Source organism: Balaenoptera ricei, chromosome 1 (assembly GCF_028023285.1).
Source record: "Balaenoptera ricei isolate mBalRic1 chromosome 1, mBalRic1.hap2, whole genome shotgun sequence".
NCBI lineage: Eukaryota > Metazoa > Chordata > Mammalia > Artiodactyla > Balaenopteridae > Balaenoptera > Balaenoptera ricei.
The window spans coordinates 113546598-113568663 of NC_082639.1; the positions used below are offsets into that span (position 1 = coordinate 113546598).

Genomic DNA, 22066 nt, shown 5'->3' on the forward strand with positions numbered 1-22066 from the left:
CATTAATCCAGTGTCCAGGAAGGTGCCTGGGGCATAGTCGATGTCCAATAAATTCAATACATGTGTTTTGAATGAATGAATAACTCCTAGAACTGTTCTTTCCTCTTTTCTACAAGGACAGAACGTCAAAGCTGAAAAAACACATTCAACTCTCTCACTTCACAGGTGAACAATCAACAAATATTTATGCATTTAAATAATTTATTTGACCTGATTCTGTCTGTAAACAGAATCCGACAGGATGAAAGTATCCACAGCCAAAAATGATGAACTTGATGTAATCATGGAGATAACCGCCAGTAGTCTGACTCTTACGTGAATCACTCTAACTCTTCCAAATGCCAAGGAAATCTCTAGAAGCTTGGAGTTTCACTTGTGTCCTGCTTTTGAAACTACAGAATACACAGATCTGTTGGTTTGCTCGCTGGCTCTCTCTCTCTCTCTCTCTCACTCACTTCCCTAAGCAGTTCTAAGCACTTGAAGCTTTTGGAAGAGAAATATCCAACACTGATTAACTTTAGCACTCTTTTTTAGTCTTTTTTTTAAAACAGCTTCAATTTACACATCACAGAATCCATCCGTTTTACTTATACAATTAAATTATTTTCAGTAAATTTTCAGAGTTGTGAAACCAACACCAGGTTTGGTCTTTAATCAGAGCTTCTGAAGTTCAAGAAAGTTTCCATAATAATCTTTAGTGGTCTCAGAAACGCATAACAATAAAGGCAACTAATACTGAAATGCAGGCAATATAGAATTTTATTTTTCCAAAATCCTGCCAGAACATTCTGCTGCTATATTAAGCCCAGGGAACCGGAATCACAAGATCTAGGGGATCTCAGACGATAAAGTACCTACACTTGTCTTTAGGCCTCGGGGTTTTCGCCTTATAGACCCACAGCCCATCAGTAGGCGGGGTCTCATTCTCTGGAAATCTTGGCGATGGGAGGGGTGCCCTCCCAGAGATCTTCCGGAAAAGGGCGGGGCTTGCCTTCCGGAACTTTTCGGACAGAGGCGGAGTCTTCTGCCGAGGGCCGTTCGGAGGAAGGCGGGGCCTACCTCGCATCAGGACCAGTCTGGCTGCACCTGCTTCCTTAGCTCAGAGCATCCCTGGAGCATCTTAAGAGGCGACCGCAGCTGGCAACCAGAGGCCAGACCGTCGCAGGAGGCGTCCGCCAGATACCTTCCCCTTCCCCTGACCTAGCACTCTGCAGCGGGGGCCTCCGTACTGACCGGAGGTCCCAGAGTTGTCTGACCATTGCAAAAGCATTTATAGCAATAGCCTCTGATTACGACATGGCTGAGATCACCAATATCCGACCTAGCTTTGGTAAGTAGAATCTGGCAAACTAAGCCTGGGGTAGGCGAAACCGTTGCAAAGCCAAGGGAGCCCAGCAGCTGGGCAGAGCGTGAAGCCCAGACCATGGCCTTCAAGTGCCAGCCCCTCTAGAATCAGGCCTGTGGTGATGGGTAGAATTGGGCCTACGGTGGTGGGTAGCAGGCAGTGTACGGCACCCGAACGTGAGCTATGGGCTTCACGGGCTGAGAAGGCCAGAGCCACACCGAGGGTGGGAAGGTCCAGGATGCTAAAACCTTGTATGGTGCAGTGTCAGCACTGCTGGAGGTGAGAAGCAGAGAGCTTGAGGAGGATGTGAACCCCTCCTTCTGGGGGAGGAGAGGTGAGATAGGCCGAGCCCTTCCCTTTGGGGCACGCAGGGCGGTGCCCCTTCCTCCCCCTCCCACTCCTCAGGGCTGCGGGGGAGGGAGGTGGCAAGGGAGATGGGGCATCAAGATGGCAGCTTGGGGACTGTGGGCTGTGTGGCTGGCAGCCAGGGGAGGCGGCGGCCTCTGGGGAAAGAGGGGTGCGGGGGTGGGGAGCAAAAAGGAAGCCACTCCTTAAGCCGGTCAGCTGGATGCTGGGGCTAGGAGGAAACGTGAGCCCTGCAATTTCTATTCTGCATCGTAATGTTGGGGTCCGTCCGTAGCTACCAAATGGCGCTTGGCGCTGCTGGGCTGGGGGATGACGTGATGTCTATTTCTGGGCCTCCTGGCAGCGCCTAGGCTCTTCTTCCCAGGCCTTTGTTCCCTGTTTCCCTAGGCTGGCTTTTCAAAAAGGGGGACTCACCCGCGCTGGTGCTGGCGGGGGCCCGATCCAGGCCGGAGGGGGAGGGGCGAAAAAGGCCGAGCCCGGGGGAGGCCGCTTTGTGTACCAGAGAAAGCATTACGTCATCTCGGAGCTGCTGGTCCCCGACCCAACCCTACAGGCTCCAAGATCAGTTACACTCCCTGGAGCAGAGTGGGGTAGAAAATAGGGAAGCATATGGGAAAGAAAAGCTCGAGAAGCAAGTTTTTCCTCTGGGGGATTCCTCCAAAATGTGCTAGGGTAGCAAACTTCCTGTGCTATGCTTTCCTGGCCCCAAAATAAAAAAGAATTGTCCTGTTTCTCCCTCAGTTCTATCCCAGTTTGTATGGGAGAAGCCAGTGAGAGTTGCTGTCAGCCTAGGGTTCCTCCTTTTCCCTTAAGAGATTCTATCCCTCAGACAATCCAGAAGGTTTGAGCATCCAGACTCCAGTGTTTAGGGTGGGGCCATAATCCAACTAAGAAATGGCTTTTCTCACTCCCAAATAAAAGGTTTATGGAAATGAACAGAACCCAGTGTGCTCTATCCCCTCAATGCCAGGAAGAAGACATCAGATCAGAGAAAGTATAGGATGACAGATCACACCCATTTACTACTTGTTTGCACTGATTCCCTAAGGCTAAATCTTGATTATATTTCTTTCTTCCACTTCACCTTCTGCATTTTTATTCTTTGAGTCCTAAATTTCCAAAATAGATGTCCCTTTTGTCATCACATGAGCACCTCATGATTTTTCTTCTTGCTCTTTCTTTTTCTTCTTATGCCTTCTTTCCAGCATATTCTTTTCTTTTAATTGCAGTTCCAGAGTCCTTGGAAAGTTAGATGCTGTAGAGCATAATACACTGATCTCATTTAGAGGGAATGTTAGTGGAAAAAGAAATTATCAGGCCCTTACGTACTACATTTTATTTAATCCTTACAAATATCCTCAAGTGTATTCATTATTATATATATTTGCTAGATGAGGAAACTGAGGCTAAGGGAGATAAAATAACTTGGCTAAAGTAAAACAAACTAGTTAGGGTAGTGCTAAGATTTAAACCAATTTCCAGTTGATGCCAAAGTTCATTCTCATTTTACTGTGTCATGCTGGCCTACTTGACAGGGAAAAGCTATTTTAGCAAAGGAAGTGTCAATAAGCAGGGCTGGTCAGAGACTGAGAGAACTGGACAAAGCCCAGATGTGTCTTGCAGATCTTTAAATCCATACAGAGGATCTCCTCTACAGAGAACTGCCACTTCTGACTTTTTCACATCTCATAGAGCACTTCATTTCAAACTCCCTAGCCCTTGAGAGATTCACTGAGCCAACACTCAATTATCCATGACCTTGGAGGACAAAAGCAGCAAGCAGCATGGGTCACTGCAATTTACAACTACTTGAAAACACTCACTTCAGCTTTTAGTTCCAACTTCCTTTTCCCACCAAGCTTTTGACTAAAGCTAGACAATATCTCTGATTTTTCTAGTTCACTGCCTTGGGGGTGGGGGGAGAGAGGCAGGGGTTAACAAATACTAAAATGAAGAAGAAAGTAGGACAAAAGTGGGAAACAAGGTGGAGGAGATCGCCTAGGTAATTCACAAGTGGATTCATCCATTTCTCTTTTTTTCCTTCTCTATCCTCCTGAAAGATGAGAATCCTTCTTCTTCTCTTTTACCTGCTCCACCTCTATTTTCTAGCAATAAAAGTTGAGGCATTGTAAGCAGCAGTGGGGATCTCTCAAGATCACAGAGTAATCTATGGCAGAGCCAAAAGGATCACTCGGATGTCTCCCAACCCAGGCCTTTAGACTCCCTTTCAAATCATTCTCAAAAATATACTTGTCTTGGTGGTTCCCTGCTTTTCTCTTCTCATAGACACAATCAATATTCGATTTTACTAATCAGTAGCAAGCAGTTTTCAGGAAGTCTCTCATGGGTGAATGGAGAGCCACTTTTTCAAATCGTGCCTATGCTGATTGACAGTTGAACCCAATCAATTGTTCAAACAAATATTTACTGAGCTCCTGTTAGATGCAAGAGACTCAGGGATTCAAAGATGAACAGGGTGTTGTTTCTGCCCACTCTCAAGGTGCTTACAGCTAAGGCTGCTCCCATTTTGTGAAACCTCTCCCTAACAGCTTTTATTTCACTTGATACTCTGAAAATAAATGCTGTTGTTATTCAGTATGGCCATGGACACAGTCACCTTGGTTTACTTTGTTCAATGGCTTTACTCCTAATCTATATTAATATTTCAAAATGTAACCACTTCTTTTCTTACCTGGTCCCAACTTTCATAGAACCATGGAATGTTTGAAGTAGAAAGAATTTCAGAGACATTTATTCCAATCCTCATTAAAGAAATCTTTTTTAGAATATGCCTGACCAAGGTGATCCAATCTCTGAAAGTTTTCAAATGGAGATTCACTGCCTCCTGAAGCCATCTGGGCCACTGAGAGGCAGTTCTAAAAATAATTTGATTCTTTTCATTGAGTCAAAATCTGTCTTCCTGTAGCCTGTACGCACTGGTGTTAGACCTGCCCTCCAAAGTAAAATCACATCAGACCTTCTTCCAGCAAAATGCCTTAAATAATTGAAGAAAGTTATTATTCCCAGACTCCTCAGCTCCAGTTCCTTCAACTTCTCCTCACTTGATATGGTTTCCAGGCCCTCTACTATCCTGCTTATCCATAATGTACAGACATTCTGGTGTCAGATAGACCAGGGTTTAAATCCCATCACTGCCATTTGCTACTATGTGGCCTAGTGTAGATCTGAGTCCCCAGCTTTCTCAATTGTAAAGTGGGGATATAAATGGTACCTATTCAATGAGTTATTTGTTTTGGAGAGAAAAATCTCTAACATGATGCCTGGCAGGGATATCATAAAGGTACACAAAAAATAGCAATTTTTATTCTTGTCGGTACTAGATAGAATACTCCGTATGTGTCGTGACCAGTGCAGATGAAATTATACTACCCCTCCTGTGATCTGGACATTGCACTGATAATATAAGTTAGCATCAGCCTAATTATACTCCAAGCTTTTTGTCACCTAAACTACTAAGTTATTTTTACTCACACTCATCAAGTAAGGTCTCCCATTGCCTATCGATAGGTTTTGAAGGGCAAATAGAATTTTACATTTATCCCTGTTATGGGTAATAATATTGACCTCATTCTGTTTTTCCAATCTGTGGAAGCTGTTTTTTATTTTTATTGAGGTATATTTGATTTACAATATTGTGTTAGTTTCTGATGTACAGAATAGTGATTCGATTATATATTTTATATATGAGTATATTATTTTTCATATTCTTTTCCATTATGGTTTATTACAGGATATTGAATATAGTTTCCTGTGCTATATAGTAGAATCTTGCTGTTTATCTCTTTTACATATAGTAGTTTGTATCTGCTAATCCCAAACTCCTAAAGTGGAAGCTGTTTTGTATTCACTAATTCATTTGTTCACTGAACACTTACTGTGTGCCACATGGTTCTAGGACCTGGGAATATAGCAGTGAACAAAACAGTCACTATTCTTGTTACACTTACCTAGTGAGGGAAGACAGACAAATATATGTCAGGGGTAATAAGTGCTATGAAAAAAAATAAAGCAGGGTAAACGGGATATCATCTTACTTGCAGCAGTCAGGAAATGCTTCTCTGATAAGATGAGGTTTGGAACAGAGGCCTGCAGTGAGTGAGGCCGTGAGCCAGGCATATACTTGGTGGAAGGATGTTCTAGGAAGAATCTGGAATATGCTAGAATCACATTTATTTCCTTATTTCCCCTGCCCTACCCAAGACTTACCCTAATGAGTAGTATGGATAACTATAGGCCTTATCTAGATCTTTAAAGCCTAAACTCAATTTGGCTTCAATGAACTTAAGGGGGAGGAAATCCCCAAACCTAATTATCTAAGTCAGGGGCCCGATTTGTGTAGGAAAAGACAAGACTAGAGGAGGGGAAGGAAAAAAATCTGTTTCTCTTTAGTTATTTGTTTACTTAACAAATATATATTAAGTACCTGTTAGGTGTTTTTAGTGCTGGGGATACAGAAATGAGCGAAACAGACAAAATCCTTGTCCTTATGAAACTTACATTCTAGTGAAGACAGACAATAAGTAGTAAAATTATATGTGTGTATCTGTATATATTCTTATGTGTATGTGTGCGCCTGTGTATGTGTGTGTGCGTGTGTGCGTGTGTGTGTGTGTGTGTGTGTGTGAGAGCGAGAGAGAGCGAGAGAGAGCGAGAGAGAGAGCATGACAAGACATGTAGAGAAAATTAAGCAGGGCCAGGAAGTGTGGGTCTCAGGGGTGGAAAGGTTTACACTTTTAAATAGGGTGGTCAGGGAAGACCTTATTAAGAAGGTGACAAGGTCTGACATTTTCCACAGTCCCTATTTCTCCCTATTTAAAATACTTGTATTTCATATTAAAAGATTTTATTATTTTATCTTAAAACACAAGTATTTTAATTTAATTATTTTATTTTATTTATTTTATTTTATTTCATTGTTTTATCTTAAAATACAAGTATTTTAAATACCTGGGAGCTGAAATTTAGAACATATTTCAAGTACTTAGACGCAGAGTTCTTCTACTTCTTACCACCCACCTACTTTTATCACCCTTGGGCACCCTACCAAAACCATCCAAAATCAATCCCACATCCTTCTACCCTACCTGTCAGTCAGTCAGTCCACACAAGCCCACTGTTGCAAACCCTGTGCTGGGTGCTGTGGAATATCCTCCTGAAACCAGACACAGCTCATACCCTTGTGTAACAGTTGAGGTGAATGGGTTCTCATGTAAAAAGGTGACCTATAACACCTTAGTCGACCTATAGCCGACCTATAGGGTGGCTTTATGTGAAACACAAATCAATATGAGCAAACCATAAGTGCTGAGGGAAGGCCAAGAAAAGAACAGGCAGTCAGGTGGGGCACTTCAGGGGAGGCTTTCTAGAGAAGATAAGTATTTCATCCATGTTTGTTGGAAAGGAAGAGCCGTGGGTTGGTTGGAGAGGATGGGTGAGGGCATCTCCAAGAGAGGGGAGAAGTTCATAAGCCCAGATGAGCAAGTTTTGCTTTGGAGGCTAGGTTACAGATTAGCTTGGCTCCAGCCAGAAGCACTAAGCAGGGGTGCTCTGGGCAGGGGTTGAGGTCCACCTGCCTTGACACATCTCTGGTCTCCACCTTCAGATGTGTCACCAGTGGTCGCTGGCCTCATCGGCGCCTCTGTGCTGGTGGTGTGTGTCTCGGTGACTGTCTTTGTCTGGACATGCTGCCACCAGCAGGCAGAGAAGAAGCACAAGAACCCACCATACAAGTTTATTCATATGCTCAAAGGCATCAGCATATACCCAGAGACCCTCAGCAACAAGAAGAAAATCATCAAAGTGCGGAGAGACAAAGATGGCCCTGCGAGGGAAGGTGGACGCGGGAACCTGTTGGTGGATGCAGCAGAGGCTGGCCTGCTGGGCCAAGACAAGGGTCCTAGCTCTGGATCTTGTATAGACCAATTACCCATCAAAGTGGACTATGGGGAAGAACTGAGGAGCCCCATTGCGAGCCTGACCCCTGGGGAGAGCAAAACCACTTCTCCATCATCTCCAGAGGAGGATGTCATGCTAGGATCCCTCACCTTCTCAGTGGACTATAACTTCCCCAAAAAAGCCCTGGTGGTGACAATCCAGGAGGCTCATGGGCTGCCAGTGATGGATGACCAAACCCAGGGCTCTGACCCCTACATCAAAATGACCATCCTTCCCGACAAGCGGCATCGGGTGAAGACCAGAGTGCTACGGAAGACCCTGGACCCTGTGTTTGACGAGACCTTCACCTTCTATGGCATCCCATACAGCCAGCTGCAGGACCTGGTACTGCACTTCCTCGTCCTCAGCTTTGACCGCTTCTCCCGGGATGACGTCATTGGGGAGGTCATGGTGCCGTTGGCTGGAGTAGACCCCAGCACAGGCAAGGTACAGCTGACCAGGGACATCATCAAAAGGAACATCCAGGTGAGGAGGAAGAGTGTGTTGGGGAGGGATGGTAGGTTGGGGGAGAGAAGGGGACAAGTGGAAGGGGAGGGATGAGATGGATGGCAAAGAGGGGCTGTAGAAAGGAAGCTCTTGGCTGTCAAGGTTAAGCAGTGGTCAAAGTAAGACAGAGAACCTGGCAGGTTAGATCTCCTCCAAGAAGCAACTTCGTGAGGAGAGAAGGGCAGGTAGCTTCTGAAATTTCACTTAGCGGTTGGCACCCTGACGCTGCATCCAGCTTGCTTGGAGCAGGCTGGCTCACCAGTCACAGACCCATCACTTCAGGGATAAGGGGGCTAACTTCTTCTCCAAAATGTGTGATCTTCCTCTAGTGAACTTATTTCTCACAGCTGAGAAACTATGAAATCAGTAATTTTCCCCTCAGCTTCCCTTTCCCAACCCAAACCTAGAGATGTAAGTAGTATCATCTGTATGACTTTTAACCATTTTATAAATGCAACTTAACTGCTTCACCCTTTGGGCCCCTTACCGAGGCCCAAACCTTTGCCACAGATACTTCTCTCCCCGTTCCTCCTCTCCTCCTTGTTTGCATTAGAAGGGGGATGAGAGCCCTCCATCCTGCCCTCTCTCCACTGGGCCAGCATTGGCTCTTGAGTTATTTCAGGGATGCAAGAACTGTAACCCCCAGCCCCACTAGTTCGTTTCCTCCTCAATCTGGGAGGCAGTGTAGCTCTGCAGTTCAGCACAGGGGCTCTTGATTCAGACTGCCTGGCTTCACCTTCCAGCTCACCACTTTCCAGCTGTGTGATGTGGGTGAGTTACTTAACTCTTCTAAGCTTCTATTTCCCCCTCTGTAAAATGGAGCTGATAATATTGCCTTCCTTATGGGTTATGAGGATCAAATGAGATAATATACCTGGCATACTATTGCCCTTATGGAGCTTTTACTTTAGTGGAGGAGAAATACAAAAAAATCTTGGCAGTTATCTCATAGTGAGTATGGTAGGTGCTATGAAAGAAGCTGTTGAAATTTTACACTTAGAGTTTCATTCCTTTTTCAGGATTTACCATTAGGAGTTAATAGCAAGGACTTTGAAGTCAGACCTGAGTTTGAATCTAAATTCCACCCGTTAAGTGACCTTGGGCAAGCTGCTTAAATTCTCTAAGTCTCAGTTTCTCACAGGAATTAAGATGATGAATTTACATAATCCCTAGCCCATAGTAAACCTTCAATAAATGGGAACCATGATTATTATTACTATTAATATTTCTATTATTAATAAAGTTTGATCCCTGGGAGAGATATATGATTTGTAGATATTTATATTTTGTTTTGACAAAGTGAAGGAAGACAAGGGAGGCCTGGATCAGTGGAGAAGAGGGTAGAAGGTTCAGAAAGGATAACAGGGCCACTAAAATCAACTGCACTTTTCCCAGAAAGAGCTCTGCCTGTAGATGCTTTGCTGATCTCTTACTGCCTTCTTCAGCTGCAATACCACGCCGGACTCAGTGGGGAGGCAGGAGGCTCAGGACTGGAAGGAGGCTTCCAGGCCAGCAGGGCTGAGTGTGCAGTGAGCTCCCAGGAACAAGGTTTGGCCACTGCTGAAGGGCGCTGTGCAGTGTGCCAGGCTGGGGAGGGGAGGGGAGGCAGGAAGTGGCTCCCCCTGGACGTGTGTTCTTTTTATTTATTTATTTATTTATTTATTTATTTATTTATGTTTGGCTGCATTGGGTCTTCATTGCTGCGCGTGGGCTTTCTCTAGTTGCAGCGAGCGGGGGCTACTCTTCGTTGCAGTGCGTGGGCTTCTCATTGTGGTGGCTTCTCTTGTTGCGGAGCATGGGCTCTAGGCACGCGGGCTTCAGTAGTTGTGGCACGTGGGCTCAGTAGTTGTGGCTCACGGGCTCTAGAGTGCAGGCTCAGTAGTTGTGGCGCACAGACTTAGTTGCTCTGCGGCATGTGGGATCTTCCCGGACCAGGGCTCGAACCCGTGTCCCCTGCATTGGCAGGCGGACTCTTAACCACTGCGCCACCAGGGAAGCCCTGGACGTGTGTTCTTACCCTCTCTGCTGTGTAGGCGCCTGTCCCACTGCAGCCAGCCCAGCCATGCCATTGCCCAGAGAACCACTGTTGTCACGTGGCCCGCTCAGCTCTACCTCACAGGGGCCGGGGGAGTCCAAACATTTCAAAGACCATTAGAGGCATTTGGTCAGGGCATAAACACTGGTCTGTTGCCAGGATACAATGAGGCGTCCCCGAGTCCAAGACAGCAAGAGTTTTTGTATCCTCTGAGGTTGGAGTCAGAAGGCCTGGACAGAAGCTGCAGTAGTGACCTGTCTCATCTCCCTGCATCCCTTCCCCTCTCCTTCCATTTCTTTTCCTCCAGATTCTGCCAACCCGCTCCCCTGATTCCTGACTCCCCTTTATAGCAGCTCCAGTGCTCTACTCCCTGCCTTCATCTAGCTCTCCTCGCAGGGTTGTTCTTTCCCGGCACAGCCTTCCCTGGAGCACTAGCCTGGTAAATCCACCAACTAGCTGGACTCCTTCAGACAGCTCATGCAGTCGCAGCCCACGGCTGACTGTGGAGGATGGCTCTGTACCAAGCTGCAGCTGGGAAGACCCTGGCAAGGAAAGGGACCGATTTGGGCTGGGAACAAAACAGCCTCAAATCCAGGACACTGGGCAGGGAGCACAGACAATGGCATTTGCTAAACTGCCAGGGGCTCTTGGGGAGAGCCAAGCTTCTTTCCACTTTATTAACGCCCTTCAGGAGGGATAAGCCGGGGCTGGGATCCTGAGCAACACATCCCCTGGAAGAGGCTCCAGACAGGACACCCAGAGCCCCTGCGGCCCCACCCCAGAGCCTTGCAGCCTCCCGGGTGTCCTAAGCCTGTTTTCCCCAACCAGTGCCAGTGGGCAGAGCTGTGTTCCATCCTGGGTCGTGGCTGTCATCTCTCTAGTCACTCGTCCCCCTGATTCCCTAGCAGTACAGCCTCCAAATGTCTACCCTAAACCCTCCCTACTGTAGCCAAGAATCTGCCCTTTCTGGATCTCCCCATGGCTCATCAGTTAGAGCTGCTTTGGACTATTCCACACTGTCTGTAAAGAGCTCTTTCTGGTCTGGGTAAGGTACTCCCTTATAATAATGGAGCCAAATGTTCCTGGGCGGAGACTGGTGAGAACTGCATTTCTCTAGACAACCACCCACCCCTAACTGCATTTCCTGACCTTTAGCAGAAAATTCAGCTCTTGTCCTTTCCGTTAGTACAGTGCAGTCCAGTTGAAGAAGCCCTGGACTGGTCATGATTTCTGATTCTGTCCATTTCACTGACTAATTCTGGGCAAGCAGTTACCTACTCTGGGCCTCAGTCTCCCTCTAGGCTGGATCACGAAGGCTAATGGGGTGACTCTGTGAGAGTACTCAGCTCTTAGGAATATACAGAAAGATATAAGAAGCATTAAAAATTAACACTCAATTATTAATGAAAGAAGTTCACAGTATAAACTCTATAATGCCCAAAACTCTCTGAGTTGGACTTAGGAACTGGATTTTTTTTTTAGTGACAGCTTTTTTTTTTTTTTCCTAGTATTCTATTCAGATAGAAATAAAAGTGAATTTACATTCCCATAATACATCCCCCACAAGGAGAAGGGAGGTGGTTCAGCGAGGGCTGGGGTTAAAGAAGAGACAGTGGGAAAGAAGTGATTTACAAGGCCTATAATAGAGAGTTGTTAGACTCCTAATTTCTTCAGGTCATTGTTTCCCAAACCATTTCCTGTCTTTCTACTGCCAGATTGGTGTTCATGACCTGGGACAATGGTCATGGGAATGATAGGATTCTTAGAATCTCAGATTTACAAGAGACCTTGGAGTTCATCCAGTCTAGTCAAAAAGGACTGAAAAGAAAGAAAGAAAAAGGAATGTCAGTTATCCAGGAACAATAAAGAAAATTGCTATGTAAAATAAGTAAATAAATAAAACCACACACACAAAAAAGAAAGATGCTCTATTTGTGTATTGGGGAGAAGACGAGGAGGGATGTGATTGAATGTTGAGGTTTTTGTTTCTTTTGTTTTCTCATGACTGTGATTTATGTGGAGGTAGCACTGAGAACTTCTAGCCCCAATAAAGGTTTATTGAGGACGCGTGAGTCCTCCTCTTTGCAAAGATGCTGTGCCTAGAAAAATCACTGTGGGCGGGGCCCTGCTAATTATAAGAACTAGACTTATCCCTCGCCTCAGTATTTCCTTCAGCTGAACGCCTTCTTTAGGACCACTGCTCTTTTTCTTCTTTTCCACGGAGTGAGAAAGGATCCCGCTCTCTGAGAGCAAAGCCTCCCAGCTCTGTCAGGCATGGATAAAACCCTTTCTCCCCCTTGTCCTTCTGCTTGCCTGCCCCCCAACAGGGTCTTTACCTCACTAGGCCAAGGGGCTGGGAAACAGAGTTCGCTCCCAGCCCTTGAGAAAGAGCCCTTGACAAAGAGTCATTGACAATGCCGCTTGGAATGGGAATTGGGTGGAAAGAGAAGGGGAGGGGGGAGGGGGAGACTTGAAACTCCGGCCTTCAATGCAGAATGGAATGGTATTCAGGTGGTGTTGTGGCTGCAGACTTGGGCATCACAAAGGGGCAGCTGAATGGGGATGGGCGTTCTGCCCATGTAAAATGGCCAAAGGTGAAGGGGGGTTGGTGGGAAGCAGATGGAGAACAGTTGTCTGAGGAGTGATTTTAGGGGAGGAAATTATTGTGAAGGTAACCAGAAGTTGTCCACCTTCCCAAAGAACTAAGGAAGGGGCACGGGATTTAAATTAGGATGATTTTGCTACAATGGATGATTTAGGAAGCGGTTTTTTTTTTTTTGAAACAGAGTTTTAAATAAATAACCAGAAAACTTAAGTATAATCTTGTAATCAATGTTATTTTTACAAATAAAACTCTTTTAAAAAAAAAATTTTATTTATGTATTTTGGCTGCACAGGGTCTTAGTTGGGGCACGCAGGATCTTTTAGGTGCAGCATGCAGGCTCTTAGTTGTGGCATGTTTGTGGGGTGTAGTCCCCGACCAGGGATCGAACCCTGGCCCCCTGCATTGGGAGCATGGAGTCCTACCCACTGGACCACCAGGAAAGTCCCCAAGATTGCATATTTAATATTTAGATACCAATATTCAAGGATGGTCCCAGAGATAGATATCAAAACTAGTTAACATTTCATTATTCATGGAAATGGAGGGGAGCAGTGGCCCAAATAATCCAGAAGTTCTTTCTAGATCAGCACTATCCACTGGATGCTGTGATGGTGGAAATGTTCTATATCTGCACTGTCCAGTATGGTAGCCACTGGCCACGTGTGGATACTGAGCACTTGAAATATGGCCAGCGTGATTGAGAAACTAAAATTTTAATTTTATTTCATTTTAATGAATTAAAATTAAAATTTACATAGACACATGTAGCTAGCGGCTACTGTATTGGGCAGGCCAGTTCTGAATGTTTTAGAAGGCATTTAATTTTCTTTTTCGTGAGGGATTACTCTCCTGATGCCATTTGGCTGTGGCTGATAGTAAAAATGAGTTTACCTTCTCTGTCTGCATTCTGACTCGTCAAAAGGAAGCAGCCCAGAAGTATACTGGTTGGCAAGGGCAACCAGCCTGTGATTTTAAACTGGCTGAGGGTACTTCCCATGGATATAATCAAGAGCCGGCTATATATTATGGGTAAGGAAGAGATGTGGGGCTTCAATCTAGCAGAGAATACCATGAACATCTTTTTTAAAGTCTATTTTCTTTTGTACTTCAATTTCAAAAGCTAACGGCTAAGTTTAAAGTTCAGTCACATTCAGTACCCTACGAGAGACATTTCCATATGCTCCTGGTATGAAATATAGCCTCAAGTACTTTTTTAAGCCAAATGGAAATATTATCACAGTTCATTCCTCGAGGTGACTTAAGACTTATAATCAAAGCATAAACTATTAGGGTTTTTCCTCTTGTTTTTCACTGATGAGCTAATGAAATTATTTACTGCTGTTGTTCTTTCCTGCACCAGCCACACCTGAGCAGGTAGTGCACTAGCCTGTGAGCTTCTGGAGGGTAGGGGTCTTCTTTGTGCATCATTTCAGCCCTAGTTGCTAGCAGAGTGCCTGGCACTTAGTGAGTGCACAGCAAGTCATTTTGGTGGGTATGTGGCGTATGTAAGGCTGGTGGTGAGTTTGGTCTATTTTTGCTCAATCTAAGAAGAATTCCTCAAGTAGGTGACATTCCTTTGGGGCTATGAAGAATACAAGGAATAGGATTTGATAGTGGAGGAATGATTTGGTCTCGAATTTTTTTTTTTGTCTCAAATTTAACTTATTATGTCCTAAAGTCCTCCTATCCCACCTCCTTTTGTTTTCTTTATCCCAGCCTCATCCCTACTTCCTAAGCTAGAAACACAAGAAATAGTCCTCCATCTCTTCCCTCTCCCCTATATTTTCATCCAATTAGCTGCCCCAACCCAGAAAATCCTGACAATTCTTCCTGAGACATATCCTACCCCAGGTCCATCTCCTCTGCCACAGCCCTGGTTCCAGGCCTCATCATTTCTTCCCTAGCCTGTTGCAGCAGCCTCTTAACTGAGCTTTCTGACTTTGGTCTTTCTCTACTTTAGTTCCTTCTCCAGCTTTCACTCAAATAGTATTATTATTAATATACTAACAACAACAATAACTGTCGCACCTTTGCCTACAGACCTCCTCTTGCCTGGGTGCTGCGGCTGGCTCTGCTCTTTGGTTAGCTCACCCCCACTGCCCTTCACCTTCGCCTGACCCACCTCTCTGGGTTCCTGGCCCGTCCCTCCTGCCAGCACCCCAACATCAGGGACACTCTCGCCTCTCAGCATTCTCTGAACACAGCCTACCCTTTCAGCACCCAAAGACTTTGTACCAGCCATTCTGACGCCCTGCCCCACGAGATCTTCTCTCTGCCCATTGCCTGTGTCTCTTACTCACCCACCATCAACTCAGCCCAGATGTCAGCTGGCAAAGCCTCCCCCTGAATCTCTCAACAGCACTGAGGATTTTTTTGTTTTGGCTGCGCCACATGGCTTGTAGGATCTTAGTTCCCTGACCAGGGATTGAACCCAGGCCCTCGTCAGTGAGAGCACAGACCTACCCACTGGACCACCAGGGAATTTCCAGGCTTCTCACTTTTCTGACAAGTAACATGTTTGTTTACATCTCTGTCTCTTCTAGTGCATGATAAGCTCCTTGGGAGCAAGAACTGAGTCCTATCAGTTCTGAATCCCCAGCACCTGGCATGTAATTAGTATCCAGATTTTTTTTTTTAATATATATATATACATTTATTTATTTGTTTTTGGCTGCGTTGGGTCTTCATTGCTGCGCGCGGGCTTTCTCTAGTTGTGGTGAGCAGGGGCTACTCTTCGTTGCGGTGCGCGGGCTTCTCATTGCGGTGGCTTCTCTTGTGGCAGAGCACAGGCTCTAGGCGCGTGGGCTTCAGTAGTTGTGGCTCACGGGCTTAGTTGCTCCGTGGCATGTGGGATCTTCCCGGACCAGGGATTGAACCTGTGTCCCCTGCATTGGCGGGCAGATTCTTAACCACTGTGCCACCAGGGAAGTCCTCCAAATATTATTTTAAATGTTCTTGGAGGACTAGAGGTTTTTTTGTTGTTGTTGTTTCAAGCTCAAAATAGAGACTAGCATAAAATTTCAAAGTGGGGAAACAAAGTTGTGGGCATCCGAGGTGGCTGGAGAAGACACTCTGAAGGTAATACACTGGGGCAGGCGAAGCAGGTGTGGATATTCCCCTTGTGAAATGGAGGCACAGGCTCCAGAAAGTTCAGGGACTTGCCCAGGGCCAGCTGGTGAGTAATTGGCCAAGTTACTCAAACTCAAGTTTCCTGTCTCCCACTATACAGTCTTCAAAACTTTTTTTATGGCAAGAACCGAATGAGGGACTTCCATGGGGGCGCAGTGGTTAAGAATCCACCTGCCAGTGCAGGGGACATGGGTTCTATCCCTGGTCTGGGAAGATCCCACATGCCGCGGAGCAACTAAGCCTGTGCGCCACAACTACTGAGCCTGCGCTCTAGAGCCCACGAGCCACAGCTACTGAGCCCGCGTGCCACAACTACTGAAGCCTGCGTGCGTAGAGCCCGTGCTCCACAACAAGAGAAGCCACCACAATGAGAAGCCCGCGCACCATAATGAAGAGTAGCCTCCGCTCGCTGCAACTAGAGAAAGCCCGTGCACAGCAGCGAAGACCCAACACAGCCAAAAATTAAAATAAATAAATAAATTTATTGTTTTAAAAAATTTTTAGAAAAAGAACTGAATGAGAGAATAGGAGAGAATGCACATCTCTGGTACACACTGTGTGCCAGGCACTGTGGTGTTTTACAAATTCTAAATTATCGAATCCTCTTACTAATCCTGGGAAGTTGGGACTATTTTTATCTCCATTTTACAGATGAGGAAGTGGAAGTAGCTTGTCCCAGGTCAGACAGATGAGAAGTAGAGTCAGGATTTGAATCCAGGCCGGTCTGGCTTCAGAGTCTGCGCTCCTAAATACTAGGTTATGCTGTCTCTCCATGCAAATGATTTTATTTAGTATCAGGATTATGATGAGAACATTTCCTTTTTCCTCCGCATGCTTTCTGTGCTGTGGCCTGCTCCCTCTGCCGGGATTCTCACCTGCTCTTTCTTCTCCCCAGAAGTGCATTAGCAGAGGGGAGCTCCAGGTGTCTCTGTCATATCAGCCTGTGGCACAAAGAATGACAGTGGTGGTCCTCAAAGCCAGACACTTGCCGAAGATGGATATCACCGGTCTCTCAGGTAGCAGCTATTTACTTCAACCTATTTCTTTTTTCTCTTTTTTTTTAACATTTTTTTTTTTATTGGAGTATATTTGCTTTGCAATGTTGTGTTAGTTTTTACTACACAGCAAAGTGAATCAGCTATACATATACATATATCCCCTCTTTTTTTGGATTTCCTTCCCATTTAGGTCACCACAGAGCACTGAGTAGAGTTCCCTGTGCTATACAGCAGGCCCCCATTAATTATCTACTTTATACATAGTATCAATAGTGTATGTATGTCAATCCCAGTCTCCCAGTTCATCCCCCTCCCTTCCCCCCTTGGTATCCATACATCTGTTCTCTATGTCTGTGTCTCTATTTCTACTTTGCAAATAAGACCTAAACGTGTCTATACCAATTTTTTCAGATTCCACATATACGTGTTAATATACAATATTTGTTTTTCTCTTTCTGACCCACCCCACTCTGCATGACAGTCTCTAGGTCCATCCACGTCTCTACAAATGACCCAATTTCATTCCTTTTTATGGCTAACATTCCATTGTATATACATACCACATCCTCTTCATCCATTCCTCTGTCGATGGACATTTAGGCTGTTTCCATGTCCTGGGTATTATAAACAGTGCCGCAGTGAACAGTGGGGTGCATGTGTCCCTTTGAATTATGGTTCGCTCAGGGTATATATGCCCAGTAGTGGGACCGCTGGGTCACATGGTAGTTCTATTTTTAGTTTTCCAAGGAACCTCCATATTGTTCTCCATAGTGGCCGCATCAATTCACATTCCTACCAACAGTGCAAGAGGGTTCGCTTTTCTCCACACCCTCTCCAGCGTTTATTGTTTGTAGATTTTGTGATGATGGCCATTCTGACTGGTGTGAGGTGATGATATCTCATTGTAGTTTTGATTTGCATTTCTCTGATAATTTGTGATGTTGAGCATTTTTTCATGTGTTTGTACTTCAACCTATTTCTATCTGTCCGTGCCCCGCCCACCACTGCCCCTTGCCTGTGACCCAGACACCCCCCCCTCCACCTTTCAGGACCCCTGGCACCTCTCATTGTCCACCCATTCCTCTCTCTGTCTACATTCCCTTCCTGATGAATGTAGCTGGGAAGGTGCTTTGGGTAAGCAAATGGGGTCTCTACATTTGGCAAGGTATCCTCAGTGCTATGCATGCACACTGGGTGCTGTGCCCTTGCTCCAGGTGAGACTCTGCAAAAAGCCTGCAGGCTTTGTTAGTCCCTGTGCCCTTGAAAATGCTTCTTGGTGTCGTGGGGTTTCTTTGGCCCTGACTCGAGGTGGCTGTTCTGTTCCATGCCTGCCTCGTTTCCTTGGCCCCTTGTCCAGGAGGGCAGACGTGTACACAGTCAGTGTACACTTAGTGTGCAATCACTAAAGACCACACGGGGTGGGGGGGTGGGACACCAAGGAGATGAACAGCAGAAGCCCCTCCTCCCCAACCGGAAGCCACCATTGTATAGGAGAGGACTGTGTCATAGGCCTGTCTCCCTTTTTCTGATCTCTTTGGGGGCCCCAGATCCTTATGTCAAGGTGAACGTCTACTACGGCAGAAAGCGCATTGCCAAGAAGAAAACCCATGTGAAGAAGTGCACTTTGAACCCAGTCTTCAACGAGTCTTTCATCTACGACATCCCCACTGACCTCCTGCCCGACATCAGCATCGAGTTCCTTGTCATCGACTTCGATCGCACCACCAAGAACGAGGTGGTGGGGAGGCTGATCCTGGGGGCGCACAGTGTCACAGTCAGCGGTGCTGAACACTGGAGAGAGGTCTGCGAGAGCCCCCGCAAGCCTGTGGCCAAGTGGCACAGTCTGAGCGAGTACTAATCCTCTTCTCCTTGCCTCTAACCCCAGGGCCGGGCTGGGCAGGGACGTGGTGGGGAGAGAGATAAACAGAGAGAAGTGGACTCAAAACCTCATTTTAGCTGTAGAAGAAAATTTCTTACAAAACAAACCCCACAAAGAACACCCCACATGACCACAGCTGCAGATCAGTTCTTAGCGATGATGATTTTTCTCCTTTGCAAGGCACTAGGAAATCCCCTTTTTTTTTTTTTTTTATGGGGGAAAAAAAGAGAGGGAAAGACCTCTACAAGTCTATATATAAAAATGTAACCTTATACTTGCATGTCTAATACAAACTGAAGAAATTAGCCTAACTGCCAATATCAAGGTACAGATTTTAATCCATGAAATTTGTGTTTTGTGCCGAATTGTATTTGCTGATTACCTGAAATTGGTCTCTTTTTATTGGGCTTCTCTAGAGAGTTATTTTCACTCCCCACCTCTGTGGAAGAATCTTTTGCTCTTGTAAAACCTCATGTTTTTATCATCCCCATCTTTTCTCCCTGTTACCTCTTACATTTCTGCTCTTTGACTGAGCGCAAGGTCCAGAGGTCTGTAGTAAGCCAAGAAACAAAGGTGGAATGGATAAGGCAGGGTTTGCAGGAGAAAGAGTACTTGAGAAATGGGGTATATTTGTTATTAGCTCTCCTGCTATGAATGGGTAAAAGGCAGTCCTTGATTAATTTGTGATCAAGTACACGAAGACATCAGACTTTTAGGTAGAATTTGGGTTTACAAAACTAGATGACTTGTCTAAAGAGAGCTTTGGCGACTTCAAATTCAGCTACAGGATAGTACCAATGAATACATCCAGCTGATCCCAAATGTAGGTATGAAGACAAGGAAAGGAAAATGAGATGACTGCCATCTCCCTTTGTAACTGTGTCTGGAAGGACAGCCATTCGTTGGTTGATGGGTTAGAAATCATCAGAGTTTTGAAGGATTAAACTGGCCTCTGTTTTTCCAGAAATGCTGAAAACTGAGAAGCTTTAGAGTCTTCTCAAGTAGCTTAGATGAGGTTAGTTTTGCTTTATAAGGAAAAGGGACTTCAGAAATTATTCTTTCTCCTTAAATTTTTCAATCATGGCTCTTAAAAATAACTAAATGAGTAAAATGAGTACCTGTGACTAAATTAATAATAAAGATAACTTGGACTTTTTCAGAACATCCTTTCCCTGAAAACAAAGTGCTTAGTTCTTAGGACTTCTGAATCTCAAGATAAGATGAAGGTATGGGTAACCACAGAGTTCAGTCCTCCTTCTGCCAGTGGACAATAGAGGTTGAGAGAGATTCAGCATCTTGCTGGGGTTACAATTCACATCTCCTTATTCCTAGACCAGCCATGTCTCTTAGAGTTGAGACTTTTCAGATGGCAGAGACTTCACTGACAATAAGTAAGCCTGGATAGGCAGTAGATATTTTTGCCAGCCTGAAAAGGAACTCAAATAAGCAGCAGCTTGAACCAAGTCCTGAAAGATTAGCCAAGATTGAAATTCCACATTCATACAAGAACATCACTATCTGACTTGCTTCTGAGAAGGGAGTTGAAAAGCTGAGTCTCCGTGGAGAGAGTGGTGATGTTGCCTTTGACATTCCCTTAACTCTGTGGATTTAAAACCAATCTGTTCCCCGCCCACCCCCCATTCTTTTTTTTTTTTTTTTTTAACCTGGATTCTTGACAATGCAGAGCAGCAGTTCTGAGCAGGCACAAAGCCCACTCTCTGTTCTTGTCCCTGTCATCCCACATCCCCCATAATCTGACTCACAATCTCATCATCAGTTGGGTTCACACCACCAGTTTCTATCCCACACTCCATGGAATGTAAATACTGTATCATACGTAGAAGAAAATAATTTTTGTTTTCTAAAAATGCATTTTGAGATAGTTTCATGTAAATCTGACAGGAGCACTCTGAAGCCCCATTAGGAAAAATTTTAAATGGTTCCTCTTCATCGCCTTAATGTCTAAAGATCAGAAATCGCTGAGCAACCCGCTTTTGTTTCCTTCCCAGAAACAATGCAAAGCAACAGGTGGAGATAGTCTGGTCTTTGCCCTGCTGTGTGTGCCTCTGTAGCTCCTCCTGACATAAGTCTGGGAAAACAGCCTCACCCAACTCCTCTCTTCCCCACTTCCTTGTAGCTTTATTCCTTGCATTCTTTGGGTCTACTGAGCAGTGGGTGGTGAGGTGGCAGGGAAGGAACCAGTAGTGCTGTAGCCTAGGAGCTGCCTCGGTGTCTTTCTCAGAAAAATGGCAAAGAGGCGGACAGTACAGGGTTCCTCCCTCCTACCTCAGGCCTGATCCATCGTGCCCTTGACTTTGCTGTCCCAAAGTTTCTTAGCTGGCTTTGGCTTTCACATTTGTTCCTCCCAGAGCTAACTGATAAAGGTGGAGGAGGAATGCCTACTCCTAAGAGTCAGTTAAAAGACAAGAGAGTCACATTCTAGCTTTTGCACAAGGCACTCATGGTCAGGAATAGGTTAGGGAATGGTCACTTCTGATTTTCCAAGAGTCAGTCCTTCTCTGCTGATATCTTGATTCCTTTGGGAAGACAAGAGTTTTTCTTAATAAGTCCCTTTTATGAGTTAGTCCTTCCTTCAGTTCTTCTCAGTGGAGCACAGCCAAGATGTACATGTTTATGAGTGGTGCTCTGGATGTGAAAACAGAACTGGCTCATGGGACAGGGGCGGCTTGCTCAGGAGAGGGAATAATGCAAGTCCTTTTTCTTGGAAGGCTTTTATTATGGCCACGATAGTGACATTGCCCTCACCGTGCTCCTTCTCCGATGTGGTCGTCTTTCTTTACCTTGTGTCTTCTCTTGTAAAAATGAAACTCAAAAATAAAATAAACGTGTCAAATTAAAAAAAAAAAATGAAAAAAATGAAAAAGGTAACATGAATTGTGTGAAACTGCATAATGCTGTAACGCTAACCTACAATATGTAATGCTATCTTGTATGTTGAATTTGTTAATGCACCACACAAGTGCAGAATAAAGACTGATTCACATTAAATAGGCCCGGTGACATCAGCATGATTTTCTTAGAAGCTGGATGACTATGAATGATGTGAACATTCAGACTCCAATAGGATGTTCTAGGGCATGTTCTCCAAAGCGTGGTCTTAGACCACCTGATTCAGAATCATCTGGGACACTTGTTAAAAAATGCAGATTCCAGGCTCCAGACTGAGAGTCCTTTTTCTAGTCCTTCTGTTTTCCTCTTAAAATGTAATATTTAAGATCATAACCAC

General features: G+C 45.2%; 2 protein-coding genes across 4 annotated transcripts in view; one reads left to right on the forward strand and one right to left on the reverse strand.

The window, feature by feature from the left end:
• Positions 1–2152, reverse strand: part of GON4L (gon-4 like) — a 91789-nt gene extending 89637 nt beyond the window's left edge. Inside the window, exon 1 of one of the 2 annotated variants that reach the window (XM_059933467.1) lies at positions 2126–2152. The gene's annotated coding sequence lies outside the window, so the exon portion shown is untranslated. The remainder of the gene's footprint in view (positions 1–2125) is intronic. The other variant, XM_059933506.1, reaches the window with a different exon arrangement.
• Positions 1077–21758, forward strand: SYT11 (synaptotagmin 11). 2 transcript variants are annotated; one of them, XM_059933531.1, is made up of 4 exons: positions 1077–1330; positions 7335–8152; positions 16838–16961; positions 18488–21758. In XM_059933531.1, exons 1-4 carry the CDS (start codon positions 1297–1299, stop codon positions 18796–18798), a joined length of 1287 nt encoding a protein of 428 aa, XP_059789514.1. In that variant the 5' UTR covers positions 1077–1296; the 3' UTR covers positions 18799–21758. The 2 variants fall into 2 exon arrangements, with proteins under 2 accessions (XP_059789514.1, XP_059789524.1); XM_059933541.1 differs by having other exon boundaries at positions 16838–16958.
• Positions 21759–22066: the final 308 nt, after the last annotated feature.